This window comes from Canis lupus, chromosome 1, assembly GCF_048164855.1.
Source record: "Canis lupus baileyi chromosome 1, mCanLup2.hap1, whole genome shotgun sequence".
NCBI classification, from domain to species: Eukaryota; Metazoa; Chordata; class Mammalia; order Carnivora; family Canidae; genus Canis; species Canis lupus.
Window position 1 is genome coordinate 73208228 of NC_132838.1, and position 13730 is coordinate 73221957.

The 13730-nt window shown below is 50.5% G+C and overlaps 1 protein-coding gene across 3 annotated transcripts in view; it reads right to left on the minus strand.

Moving 5' to 3' along the window:
• Nucleotides 1-323: 323 nt before the first annotated feature.
• DAPK1 (death associated protein kinase 1) overlaps nucleotides 324-13730 on the minus strand; it is a 170182-nt gene continuing 156775 nt past the window's right edge. For all 3 annotated transcript variants that reach the window (XM_072835399.1, XM_072835391.1, XM_072835381.1), the window contains exons 21-26: nucleotides 13492-13680; nucleotides 11217-11414; nucleotides 10105-10243; nucleotides 8560-8680; nucleotides 5341-5529; nucleotides 324-2846 (exon numbers count right to left, since the gene is read on the minus strand). In XM_072835399.1, the coding sequence (XP_072691500.1) occupies nucleotides 1614-2846; nucleotides 5341-5529; nucleotides 8560-8680; nucleotides 10105-10243; nucleotides 11217-11414; nucleotides 13492-13680 (2069 nt within the window). In that variant the 3' untranslated portion in view covers nucleotides 324-1613. The remainder of the gene's footprint in view (nucleotides 2847-5340; nucleotides 5530-8559; nucleotides 8681-10104; nucleotides 10244-11216; nucleotides 11415-13491; nucleotides 13681-13730) is intronic.

A 13730-nucleotide genomic window follows, 5' to 3' on the forward strand; every position in this document is an offset into this window, starting at 1 on the left:
ACAAGACAGAGAAAGCTCCCCGTGTGCCTGGGCGGGACCCAAGGATTCCATGTATGTGTGGGACACGCAAGGACAATGGAAGGGACACCTTTCCTCAAGTGAGAACAAATGTGAAAACCATCTGGGCTCTACCCACTTCCCTGTACTATCCCCAATTTTAGTAATAACACCTTCCACCCCAGTAAGCTGGGTGTTTCCACATGGGAATTTAGGTTCCTTGACTTTCTGGACCTCAGTTTGGTTAGCCCTGCTCTGTGGGTACTGATGGATGAAAACGAAACAGAGAAACAGGATTCCTTTTGAGTTAAAGACCAACAATCCAATGCAACAAGCAAAAGTTTATTTATATTTAAAAAAAAAGGAAAAGAAAAAAAAAAGAGAGACCAGAAAAGAAAAACCAACATCTTTTTACTACATTGTATAGATTAAGTAAAAATACCTGTATTCATATATATGTATATACATACTGCATATATATATATATACACATATACACACATGTAATGTAACATTCAAATTACATGCTTCCCAGGACAGAAGAATTAGGACACGTTTCCTCATATGAACTTAAAACTCTACCACAATTTAAAATCACTGCAAGAAAACTCACTTCCTTCATCTTGTTAGACTTCAAGTATAGGAAGTTACCGAACCAGGATTTACACCTGGAAATCCCCTGCTATGCACAATACCAACGGACTGCCACAGACCATGAATCGGGGGTCTTCTGAGTTCCCCCACAGGCCTCCCTTCCCTACAGCTGTGTCACCTTCTACCTGAGATGAGCAGGGATATGATGCAGGGGGACAGTTCTGCAGGTGCCACGTGGACGAGCACACGGACATTGACACAAGAGCAACAGGAAGTGTCTTTCCATGAAAACAACATTGGCTGTAAAATGACTCGAGAAGAGGACTCCTTCCTCCCCTTTCCTTGCCAAGTGAAACACAAAAATTACTGGGGGGAAAAACAGGGTGAAGCACCTCTGGCGATAATCAGCAGACAGCAAGGGACAGAGAGGGAGCGTTTCCTTCTCGACAGCTCCTGGCTGACCTGGATGGTCTCAAACACACCCTCTTCTGCAAAGGCACTCACATGTTGTCTGTTTATCAGTCATACAATGGAATTCCATACATGGGAGTCTTTCCTACAAATATCAAAGAGATGAGCTGAGGACATGGTCTAACCAGGAAAAGACTATAATAAATACACATTTTGGATAAATGTGTGCTTTTTTTTCGTTTTTTCTTTTTAAAGGATAATCTCATACTGTAGTTTAAAAAATTTCATTGAAAGTTAGAATTCCAGTAAGGAATCAGCAAGGAGCCAGGTGCCGGAGGATGAGAGATGGATCCAGAACAGAGAGGAGGGACTCTCGCTTCTCCAATGGCCAAAGGGCAGGGTATGGTCTGTTCTGAAGCCAGAAAGACCATTCACACACAGTGGAATGTGTGAGAGGGAGGAAGGTAGCGGCAGAGAAATTGGTGAAGCAGACAGGAGGGTGGCGTCCTTCGGTACGTGGGCTCAGGGAGGGATGCACCCTGGGTTTCCCATGGGAAAGCTGGGCCACATCCCCCCGTTCTGCAAAGAACCGCCCCGGCCAAAGGCTGCCCTCACCGGGACACGACCGAGCTAATGGAATTATAAGATGTGCCGCTGTTGCAGCTTGAGTCGTAGGTTTCCTGGCCATTGCCGTCGAGGTTGATTTTGAACACAGAGGATGCCTTCAGCAGAAAGTCCGCTGCGTCCCGACGCCCCAGCTCCCTCAGTTTGGACATGAGGATGCCAACTGTGCTCTCGGGATAGGAGGTCCACTCCCGGAGTAGGGCGTGCACCGGGCTGGGGAGGAACTCCTTGGGGGCCCCATTATTGGTGTTGTACTTGGCCACGAGGTCAGGGAGACCCAAGTTCATGGCGAGAAGGCACCAGTCCTTCCCCATGGGATCAGGTGGGTCCAGCAGACGACAGAGTTTCCTCCGGGTCAGGAGGTTCAGATCTGAGGCATGGATGTCCATCCCCAGGCTGGCCTGTGAGTACACGTCGTGACACCCGAAGCACATGATGCTGCTGAAGCTCTCCTTGTACCCACCCATGGTGTTGGTCAGTGAGGTCTCCTTCAGGGTCTGCGCACGGAAAAAGTCTCGCGGCTGGTAGATCATGACAGGCTCGTGGTGCTCTCGCAGCTGCTGGGGGCTCAGGTAATGCTTCACGGTCAGCAAGCCCGGGAGCGTGGTGGCCATGACGTTCTCCATGGTGCTGCACACGGAGTCCAGCAGGAGGCAGCACTTTATCTTCTCCGTCTCCAGCCCTCGCACCTGGACCTCAATGCCCTGGCCATGGTTGACCAGAAGCACCAGCAGCTCGGCCCCACGGTTGGCGATCTTGCAGCCATTCACCCACAGGCGGATGTCCGCATCTCCCTCTGCGCTCTGCTGGTGGATCCACCGGCAGAGGTTCACCTGGACCTTGTGAAAGATGCCGCACGGGAAGGGGGTGAGGTACTCCACAGGGACGATGCGCACGCCCCCGTAGACCCTCCCCTCATCCTCCTCGTCTGTCCAGGAGCGGTGCAGGTTGTCCGTCTTGATCAGGGCAGGGATGTCCACCATGGTCCCGCTGCTCAGGTCTCGGGCACAGATGTCCATGGCATCGAGGATCTGCAGTAGCTCCTCCACGTCACTGTCGGGCACCAGGCGCTGGACGTCCTCCACGGTGTAGCGGCCCCGGTAATGGTGCAGGGCCCGGGGGGTCTCCACGGAGAGCAGCTTCCCCAGGACGTTGGTGCAGAGCCAGCGGGGGTCCAGGAGTAACACATCCTGGACCGTTTCACTCTGCATGATGTTGATCTGCCAAAAGGGACAACAGGAAGTCACGCCTGGGGACCGAGAGGGCTAGTTGCCAGCTGCTCAAAGCACCAGAGGACCGAGCAAGGATAAAATCTGTGCACAGGTTGCAAAAACTGACCCGGGCCATTCATGTGGATGGACCTCAGTAATCCAACAGCGGGCCAGAATACCAGCTTGAGAAGGCCGTGAGAGAGACTCTGAAAAGTCTACCTTTGATCATTCAAAAAAAAGGGTCAATGTAATGAATGAAAGACAGGAGGGAGAGAGAGAGGGAAAGAGAGAGAGAGAGAGAAAGAGAGAGAGAGAGAGAGAGAGAGAAGCCAAATGCAACGAGTATGTTTTGACTGGATTCTACATCCCCAAATAAACACACGAGTGAATAAACACAGCTATGACTGGGATCAGTGGCAAACACTAGAACGAGAGCTGTAACTTCAATAGCAGTATTCTCTCAATGCTGTTTCTGGAACATAATTAATTATACTGTGGTAACATGGGTGACCCTGTTCTTAGCCCACTGTCTTGTTCACATCCACTCCCTGATGCCTTCAGCTACATGTTCTGGGGACTCTTGGAGATTAATAGACATACCTGAGAAATGCCCACCAAGGCCAGGAGGGTGGGAGGCTTGCTTTGGCCCTGCATACTCCCTGTAAACATAAGGAAGGCTCTCTCCTTCTTGACACACACACATGGTGCCACAAGATCGAATCCAATGTCAGAGGTCAGTGAGGTGCACACAGACCCTATCTCACCACATGCCCGTCTGGGCATCCCTTTGCTAGCTAAAACCTGCAGACTAAGGTCCAGGCTTTGTGGAGAACAGCGGTGCAGTTGGGTCGTTGTCCGCCACATCTCCTCTGCTGGTTAAGTTACCCTGAGTAAAACTGTGGAAACTATAAGGAGTTGCCAGCTTCGTCTTCTGGTCTCAACTGGGGGGATCCCTCACTGCCCCTCCTCCACCCTGTGCCAGTGGGAGAACAACCCATGGCTTAGGAGGCTTACATGCTAAGTTATTTAGGGCTGAAATGTCACAGTATCTGCAAAATAAGTTAAGCAAATAGAGAGAGAGAGAGAGAGAGAGAGAGAGAAAGCAAATGGAGCAAAATATTAACTGGTTAATTTAAGCATGAAGTATATGGTGACTCTGAGTTACTTTTGCCGCTCTGAAGGCTTGAAATTTTTCAAAAAAAGATTCAGATTGTTCTATTACTGCATCATGTAAAATTTTAATGCACAGAGAAAGGGTCTGGAAAGTGATACCACAGGAGGATGACTGGGGAAATGTGCCTAAGCACTGGGCCTTCCTCACTGGCGGCAGGAACAGCACTGCGGGAGGCTGGCAGCCATGCAGAGCGTGGTCACCTGATGGATTTCTCGCCCTTACTCCTACTGCCAAATCTTCACTTACTCTCTAAAGTCTCAAGGGCAAGGTGGGGCATGATGTAGAATAAAAGTGGATTATACCCTTGATCTAGAAACTGCTAGTCAAATACCAGAAGGCAAGGGAATCCTGGGCCAATGGGGCGTGCTTATTATTATGGTTAATCTTATCTTATAATAAGCATCTTATAATGTAAGCTTGGATCCCAGTCCTTGGATTCAATCACTGTAAAGTACTGCCCGGGGGGCCTGTAGATCACCGGTAATTTCAGTGGAGTTCAGAGGCTCATGCTCTCACTGCTTGACACCCTAGCTCTCAGGGTCACTGGATTCGGTCATGATTTCAATCCTCTCTAATCCATACAAACTGGCCTCGAGTCAGAAGCAGCACTAAGCCTGGACAGGAAGCTCCTGCTGTCTACAATTCTCAGAACCGCCTCTGGGTTTTCATGTTCAGAGCTGCTCTTCATGGCCCAAGACTAGCCTAAACTGTCCCCTGATGTCACAGGATGGAGGAACACAAAGGCTATGTCCCCTCTCTGGGGACAGAAATAGGATGCAATTAGATGCATTCCCACACCACACCCCAGGGCAGGGCAGTGCGGAATGCCACAAAGACAGGAGTAAAGAGTCCCACTGCTTGGTCACCTGCTGGGACACTGCTTGCTGGGTCTCATTGTCTCCGGACATCCTCTCATCACGGCCTTTTCTCAACCATCTGTGAACCCAAGAGTCTGTCTGGAGCACACAGCAGCCTATGCCAAGCAGCATGCAGGGGCTTCAGAAATCGCAGGGAAGCACCAGGTGCCCCAGGAGGAGAGAGGAGAGGCCCAGTAACCCAGTGTAGCAGGATCAGTGCTCCCTAACTCATACAAGATGTAAAACAAACAAATCCAAACAAAACCACAGGACAGCTCTCAGGGTGTGTGTGGGGGGAGCAGAGACTGCAGGTCAGAAGATCACCTGGGCTTCTGTGTGACAGCCACGTGTCTGGATAGATTATGGGTCCTGGGGCTATTTCCACTCTGCCTCTCTAGCCCCAAAGCACCTTCGGATTGGGGACAGAAAAACATCCCCAACGCCACTATCCCAGCCAGGCCCCAGTCCCTACCTCGCCAGCACTGTGAAGCTGCTGGGCTATGCGCCGGAGGTCTCCCTCTCTAGCCAGGGGGTTCAGCTGGTCTTGCACATCGTACACAAACTGCTGCAGAGACATGAGCTGGTTGGGCCCGTTGAGCTTCCTCCAGGAAGGCAGCGTGGAGATGATCTTCTCACACAGGTGGGTCATCGGGGGGCAAACCTAGAACGTGCAGGGCAGGACACATCAACATGCAGCCGACAGGGACTCCCCAGGAAAAGCCCAGGTAGAAAGGACGGCGCTCTTTTCTGCACTGTTGCAAGAAATACTTGGGACGAGTTAGTGAGGTTTTGGGTACCCTGGGCCAGTTCTTTATAGTGTTGCCTCTAAGCAAAATCCATTTATAAGCATAAAATGGTATAGATGCTTTCATTGCTGCTGCTAATGGAGAAGAGTGGGGAGGCTTCACAACAATCCTTGTGGACTGTACAGACTCCATTACAGTGCTCCTTAGCCCCTAATGCTCTGCTCTCTCCGTTCCTCCGTCCCTCCCCTGGAGTGACTCCTTTAGCTGGAACATGATCACTTTATGAGCAAAGGGAGAGGAAAAGAGAGTAACTATCATTAGCAATACTGGAGTGGGTTTTTATCAGCAAATTAGGTATCTGTGAGACCATTGTGAAAAGTACAATTTAAATTAGACCAATTCTTGGTAATGGGCTTGAAATATATTTTTTTCTTAAATTATTTAAACAAATTGTTAAAAATTTTTATTTGACTATAGTCCATATGCAATGTTACATGAGTTTCAGGTGCGTGACACAGGGACTGGACAAGTCGTAGGTGGCGCTGGGCTCAGCACACCAGAGTAGTACCTCCCTCACCACACACTATTACAATACGACTGACTCCATGCCCTATGCTGTGTCTTTTATTCCTGTGATTTATTCATTCCGTGACTGGAAGGTTGCATCTCCCAGACTCCCTTCACCCATTTTGCTCATCCCCTCTTTTCCCCTTGAAATAGGTTTTTAATCTTTCAATTTGATTAAATAAATCATGTGTATGACAGACTCCTATAATCCGCACACCATCCTAATTAAAAACACCTGCCATACACTGCCCTGCATCATTTATCAGGCAGTCCCTTCTCGAATTCTACCTTTATGTCAAGCAGCATCCCAGCATCCAGGGGCTGCAGGAATCGCAGTGAAGCACCAGGTGCCCCAGGAGGAGAGAGTCAGCTAAATCCCACTCCCTATTCATAAAATAAAATTCCCAGGGAAACAGGCAGTCTGTGTGATGGGTTCCACCTGCTTGGCCTCAGGAGCTGAGGGTGGGGGTTGTGAAGCAAACAATGTCACCAGGCCCTGGTTCAAAACTCTCCAGGGACTCCCCGGAGCCCAGGGCAGAGGCCCTACTGCCCCCTGGTGGGGAGGTGCTGGGGTCCTTCACAGACCACGTTCCCGATCACCACCCCTGGTTTCTGTGACCGGGTTCCTCTGAGTGCCCCTACACGACTCCCCACTGACTGGGGTGAGGGCCAGGCTTCCGGAGGGCCCTGAGTCTTCCTCAAGATTCCTAAAGCACACGTGGCTGGAGTCTGGTGGTGTGCACGGGAGCACCTCCCAGCATGGAAGCAGTAAGCTTTCCCTGGAGAGAGGCCACCCACCACCAGGGCTGGGACACATGCTCTGCATTCACACCCAGGCCGGGGCAGCAGGAACTTTCCAGGGAGCATTGTGCCCTTGGAATGCTAACCCCTTTCCCATCAGCTTGGGAGAACTTACTGAGTATCATAGATTAGCAACCTTTTACGGGTCAGAGGCACAGAGAATATTTTTTCTAGTCTATTTCACCTTTTAACTTCGTTCATGGAATTCATTTGTCAGAAAAGAAATGCCAGCTTTTATGTTGTCAGATAGGTATGCTATCTTTGAAGACTTCTAGGGTTCTCTATATTGCTTGAAAGATTTTTCCAAGGCAGTACCACATTATTTTAAAAAGACATTCAAGATATTGTGGGCTTTTTTCTTTTTGACATTTAAAAGTTTTTATCAACCTAGAATTTATTTTTGGAATTCACAGTAAGTAGAATTCAATCTCGTTTCATTCTAGACTAACAGCAGTTGTGTCAGATCAATGATGAGATATTTTCCTCAAAATTTCAATCTCTGTTTTCTAGTAAGTTTCTATAGATGTTGGATTATTTCTACACTAATTTATTCCACTTATTCAGTTGCTGATTTTGGATTTATTAATTGCACAGCCTTTATAATAGGTTTTATTTATACTTCCACTGAAATTTTAAGGTAAAATACCCAACCCAATTGTCTCACTCTCAGGAGATGCATGCTAGGACTGTACCAAGCTTACACAATATGGGAAAACCAAACATTGAATAAGATCTTGCTGCCCAAGAGCCCAGTGTCATCCATTTGTGCATCTATTATTTTATGTCCTTCAATAAATTTTGCTGGTGATGGTTCTTCTATTTTTCTGCATTTTCTTTTTTTTTTTTTTAAACTTATTATCTGAGAGAAAGAGAGAGTGCAAGTGCATGCACAAAACTGAGGGGCAGGGCAGAAGGAGAGGATCCTCAAGCAGACTCCAGACTGAGTGTGGAGCCCGACTCAGGGCTACATCTCACGACTCATGAGATCAAGATCTGAGCTGAAGCCAAGATAAGGCACTTAACTGACTGAGCCATGCAGGTGCTCCTCTGCATTGTCTCACTATTTCACAATAAGTCACTTCTGGGTAGGTTCTGCGATTTGTTTTTTTGTTTTGTTTTTTAGATTTTATTTATTTATTCATGAGAGACACAGAGAGAGGCAGAGACATAAGCAGAGGGAGAAGTAGGCTCCCTGTAGGGAGCCTGATGTGGGACTTGACCCCAGGACCCTGGCATCATGACGTGAGCCAAAGGCAGACGCTCAACCACTGAGCCACCCAGGTGTCCCAGGTTCTGTGATTTCTAAAAGGCCGTGCTACTTGCAGACTGGCCACTAAAGCTGTCAGAATCCTACACACTGTAATGTGGCCCCTATGCCCATAACCCCCCTCATCTCCAGGCCACCTCCGTATTCTCATCCTTCTTTCCTCCTCCCACAGCAAACATGGCCGTGCAGCTGCCTCCTACCACGACCCCTGGGAACCAAACCTAACCAAGAGGACAGCACAAAGAGGCCAGCTCCAGGGTGACCAGATGGTCTAAGCAAAGGTGGGCCTGCAGCCTCCCAGCACACTCACCGAGACAATCTGGCTCCGAATGTCTTGCAGGTGACTTCGAAGTACTTTCATGTCCTTAGAGCCCGAAGCGCCAGCATCCAGAACAAAGAGCTTGTTTGAAATATGGAGATCGTTCCCAAACCTAAGGGAAGAGCAGTGGCCTCAAGGTGATGCAGTCCCACCAGTTGTCCCCACAGACGGCAGGCTCCTGCTGGCCTGAAAAGCTGGTCTGAAGCCAGAAAGTTCTTATGACCTTGCAAAGGCCACCCCCTCCCTGCTGGCTTCTGTCACCTTACACTGGGTGGTGACCCCCACGCTCCGAGTCCTTAGGACGGTGGTGGAGGGGCGGGGAGTGGCCCCAGTTATACCAAACAGCAGGGACACAGTACGGGAAGATTTCAGGACAGGTGAGGCCTATGCTGTTACCTTGCAGGCTAGGAGGACAGTGGCCACCGCAGGGCGATGGAGTAAAAGCAGAGAAAGGGCACGACAGCCACACCTTATATGGAAAATATCAGTACGAGACCTCTTTTTCCTGTCAGGAGGACTACGGGAAGTGTCTGCAGTAGATAAACCAAGAATTCGAATTCCCAGCAGAATAGAGCTGCAGCTTCAAAATTATTTTGACAGACACTAAGTAAAAATACACATTTCTACATTGTGACCTGTGCACATCCATCCTGATAAATGAAACAGAAGTTTTACAGGAATACTTGCCAGGAAGGTCCCCCTCCGGCCCATCCCCCTTTCCAGACCAGGTCGGTCTGACCAGTGACTGTCACGAACCACTCATGAGTGGAAACACAGACTTTGAGAAATACTGCTTAGTGGGAAGAAGACAGTCATCGGAGGAGCCAAGAGGTAACGCAATAAAAAGAACTGAGGATCTATGTCAACTGTGGTAACAACAGTGGATGACATTGTAGGACATGACTGACATTCACTACGTGTTGGACTTAGTCATCTTTTCTCACAAAGAAAAAAAGAAAAAAAGAGAAAAGAGAGAGAGAGATGTGAGGGGATGGATGTGCTCACTAACTAGATGGGCGCAGTGTCATCCATCCGGTCACCACAATATGGACATGAAATCTCTAATAATGTTATTTGTCAACTATAGTTTCCTCCATAAAGTGGAAGATTAATGTATGAAACACTTAACAGAAGCTCCCCCTGGGCAGTGGTCCCAGGAAGTGAAGAAAGAAGAGCAAAGTCTGTGGGTTTTTTATCTTGTGCTCTTGACGTCTGTTGCATTTGTTACAATTTCAATTCTTTTTTAAAAAAGATTCTATTTACTTATTCATGAGAGACCCACACAGAGAGAGGCAGAGACACAGGCAGAGGGAGAAGCAGGCTCCCTGCAGGGAGCCAGATGTGGGACTCCATCAGGATCAGGACCTGAGCCAAAGGCAGATGCTCAACCACTGAGCCACCCAGGTGTCCGTTTTCATTGTTTTGATAAAAATAAAAACTATATCACAAAAGCCAAGCCAGCACAGGAGGCCTCTGCTCCCTGTGTCCGGGGCCCGTGAGTTCCATGGATGGCCCTGCATCTGGCGACGCCCTCACCTGTTCTTGATCTCCTTCAGTAAGGACGTGTCCTTGTCATATCCGAACTCGCCTCCCGCTGGCCGAGGCACGTTCATGATGTCAGCGTGGGTGGCCACCAGGACGACGTGCAATGGGTTCTTCAGCTTGCCGCCGAATGCTGGGGGCAGAAAGCAGATGTTCCACAGGTGGGTCCTCTTCCCTGGCTGCCGGCATCCCCAGGTGGTGAGGGGACACCAGCCTCTGGGGGTGCAGCCTGCTCGCAGACATGAGGGCCCCGGGCCTGCGGTGCAGGGTGACCCCGAGAAGGCCTAGGTCTGGACAACCTGGGGATGAGCCTGTTCACTGGGCCTGGGAGAGGCTGCTCAGAACTCCTCCAAGTGGGCCCTGCTTGTCTGGTGAGGGGAAACCTAACTCTGGTCTTTATAGGACAAAGAAAGCCCTCTGAATGCAGAAATAGCCAGTGAGGCTGGGACGGCCCCCTGAACTGCAGAGGCAGAGCGCCTCCCCTGGGGGAGGTTTAGGAAGAAAACATCAAAAAGAATGTGAAAGAAAGAGGCAGAGCCGAGTTACCCTGAGGAGGTTAAGGCCAATTATTTGATTATTATCTGATTTTCAAAGAAAAAAAATCGATAGTCCAGTTTCCAGAAAAGAAGGCCACTCCTTTTTGTTTTGTACAAGGGAGCAAAGGAACGTTCCATGCTGCTGCTCTGGGAATAAAGTTAAGGTAACACGTCCACTCCGTATGGTCCCTTCAGTTGTTGATGGAACTACAGAATGAAGGAGGGCTCATTCTGCTTCTCCATCACGTACCGTCAAGGTGGAGGCGCACAGGCCATCAAAGAACGAATTCCACTTCCACCAACAAAAGTGACCACAGTTCTAAGGTGCAGGGAGAGAGCCAGAAACGACTCTCAAGGAATTGCTCAGACTCGGTCTCTGAGGCAGGTCTCCTGGTCTTTGTAAAAACTCCCTACGTACGAAGGGGGCAGCTGATCCTTGGGAACGGCCAGAGGTAGGATCTTGCCACAGGAAGGAGAGGCCAAAGGAGCCTTGCTGCTGGCCCCGGGCTGTAGTTCCACCAGGGCGGCTGCAGGGCCCTGGGGAGGGCACAGTGGGGTGTGCTAGCTCACCTATGGGTTCTTCAACTGGCACCAGAGACTTCAGGAAATTCAGCCAGAAAATCACTTGGTTCAACTGGATCTCGTAGGGCTCTTCCAGGCTGAAAACGATGATGTGGATGGACGTGGGATCGTTTGCAGCAAAGTAGTCATAACAGCAGAAGTATACAGGATTGCCGGAGAATTCCCACACACTGAAATCACCGACTCCTACGGAGAGAAGATTACTACCTGAAACAGCAACAGCCAGTCACCACTGTCCTGAGCACTTAGGGACTGTGGAGAGAGAGAGCACCGCCTGCAGCATCCGCCCATCTATCTACGCACCTGCGAGACACACGCACCTTCGAGACACACATGTTCCACCTTCCCCACAGGGAAGGGGTCAGAGCCAAAGGCTGACCTTGGGTCTCCGTCAACATACACACACAGACAGAGAACGCGTGTGATAGGATTCTACATCCTCAAATAAGTACAAATTCTTTTCTGAACACAACAGGCTATATAATGTGGAACAGAAAAGTCACCAAGATATGTAATTTAACTTTGGTTCAATAAGGATGACATTCACCTTCCACAGGTGAGCAAGCAATCTGCTCAGGTGGGTCCGAAGTGAGCAGGTTACCTGTGCAGGTGAAAGATGCAAGAGCTGATGAGCAGCTCTGCCTCTGCAGGATGTGGGCAGCACTGTGAAGGGTGGGCTTCTGAAGGTCACCCAGTGTGGGGGGCAGTGGAGGGTGGAGCAGGGTCGAAGGTCGACCCTGCCCTAGTGTTGGGGGCAGCTCTCCCTCATGCCTGAGCAATGGAGGCCTTTCTTGGAAGTGACTGTGGGTGAGGCTCTGTGGTTTCTAAGGCACCTGGAATTTCCCAGTGACCCTCCAGACACGTGGGCACCCCTGGCCCTAATGGCCACATCCCAGCAGGACAGTGACCACCCCCTCCATGAGCCCCTGGGATGACCCGGCAGGCCCACTTACGTTGTAAGATTTCAGGATCCCATTCCCTCATTTTTTCCTTTTGGTGTTTATTTTGGGTCAGAAATTCTTCAGTCAGTAGTCATTTTGGGAGGTCCAAGGGCTCTTCTGGGGCCTCCTCCAGGAGCACAGGACTCTATAAATAGTCTGGCACCTGAGGCTTTAGTGTGCAGGGTTCTGTGAGCACGGGGAGCATGGGGAGCCTGACCCGGGGCGGGGAGGAGTTGGGGAGGAGCCGGTGAGGGCGGGATGGGGGGACAGGCCGCGCCTCCCCCGCCACATGCCAGCTCTGCTCCAGGAGCTCAGAGAACACTCAGCTTTTACAAGAGAAAATGCCCATGGACTTAATTCCACTTCACTGGGGCCAGCGGTCCTCCCAGCGGGGTTCCCGGACCAGCAGCAGCATCACCTGGGGACCCCCTGACCTGCTGCCTTGGCAGCTCTGGGCTGCTGCATCTACACGTGCCCCGCAGGGGATCTGCTCCCACACTGTAGATGACGAGCCTCTGCTCTAGGTACACACAGTGACAGTCTATGAGTCATGGGCTTTGGGTCATAGAGAGCCCACGTGAAGCTGCACCAATTGGCATTTTCTGAGCACCTGCTCTGGGCCAGACACTCGGCCAGGCGCTTGAACGAACCTACAGTCCTCACAGATAAGTCTCAAAGGAACTGCCTCATCCCTGCTCTGAACCGTGTCTCAATAAGGCGGGGGCTGGGGTTCAAGTGACACAGGCCACCTAGGAGCCCCGGGAACCAGGGGGCACTGCACAGGCGACTGAGCAGTTGCCGGAGAGAGTAACCTTCCCCGGACAGTATTTAAAGCTTCATCTCCTTGAAAATGTTTGAGAGCAAAGATGTACTTGACATTGTGCCCGTGGGGAAATCGCCGGTGCCTGCATCACAGCATCAGCCATGTGTGTAGACGTATTCAAGGAGGGCTCTTCCCACACATGGATTTGTCAAACTGCTAGTGGGCTTGTGTTCTATAAGGTTGCTCATTCAGATAAATACTGGGCTCTGCTTAGAAAACGTATTGATTTGCTCAGTGGTCATTATTAAGTGCCTACTGTGTGCCCAGGGCTTTCCTGAGGGAGTAGGTGGGAGGCAGGGGAGTTAGTTTCACTCTTGAGGGATGTTAAGTGGCCAGGCTTCACTGGGTCTCTCCCAAGGTCACTTTGTGCGGCTCTTCGTCCATCCTTGTGGGGCCATGACACATGCAGCGGGCCGGGCTCCCTTGGGGGGTGATTTACAGTTCCCGAAACAGACAGCGCAGGCACTCCCTCCCCTGCGGGGTGGGTGGGCTATCTTACCGTTCAGGTAAGCATTCTGGATGTCAATGGCCTTCGTGGACTGGTCGTCAGTCGCACAGTGCAGGTGCGGGGGTGGGGCCACCAACACCCCCAGGGTCCCTCTGGTGAGGCCTGGCTCGAACATCATGCTGCGGCTCCTTACACTCACGTGCTCGCAGCCCGGATACAGGTTGCTGATGCTCACAGAGACTGTGGGTGGACAGGAGGCAGTGAGACCCGGGCAGCGGGCCTGCCTGTGC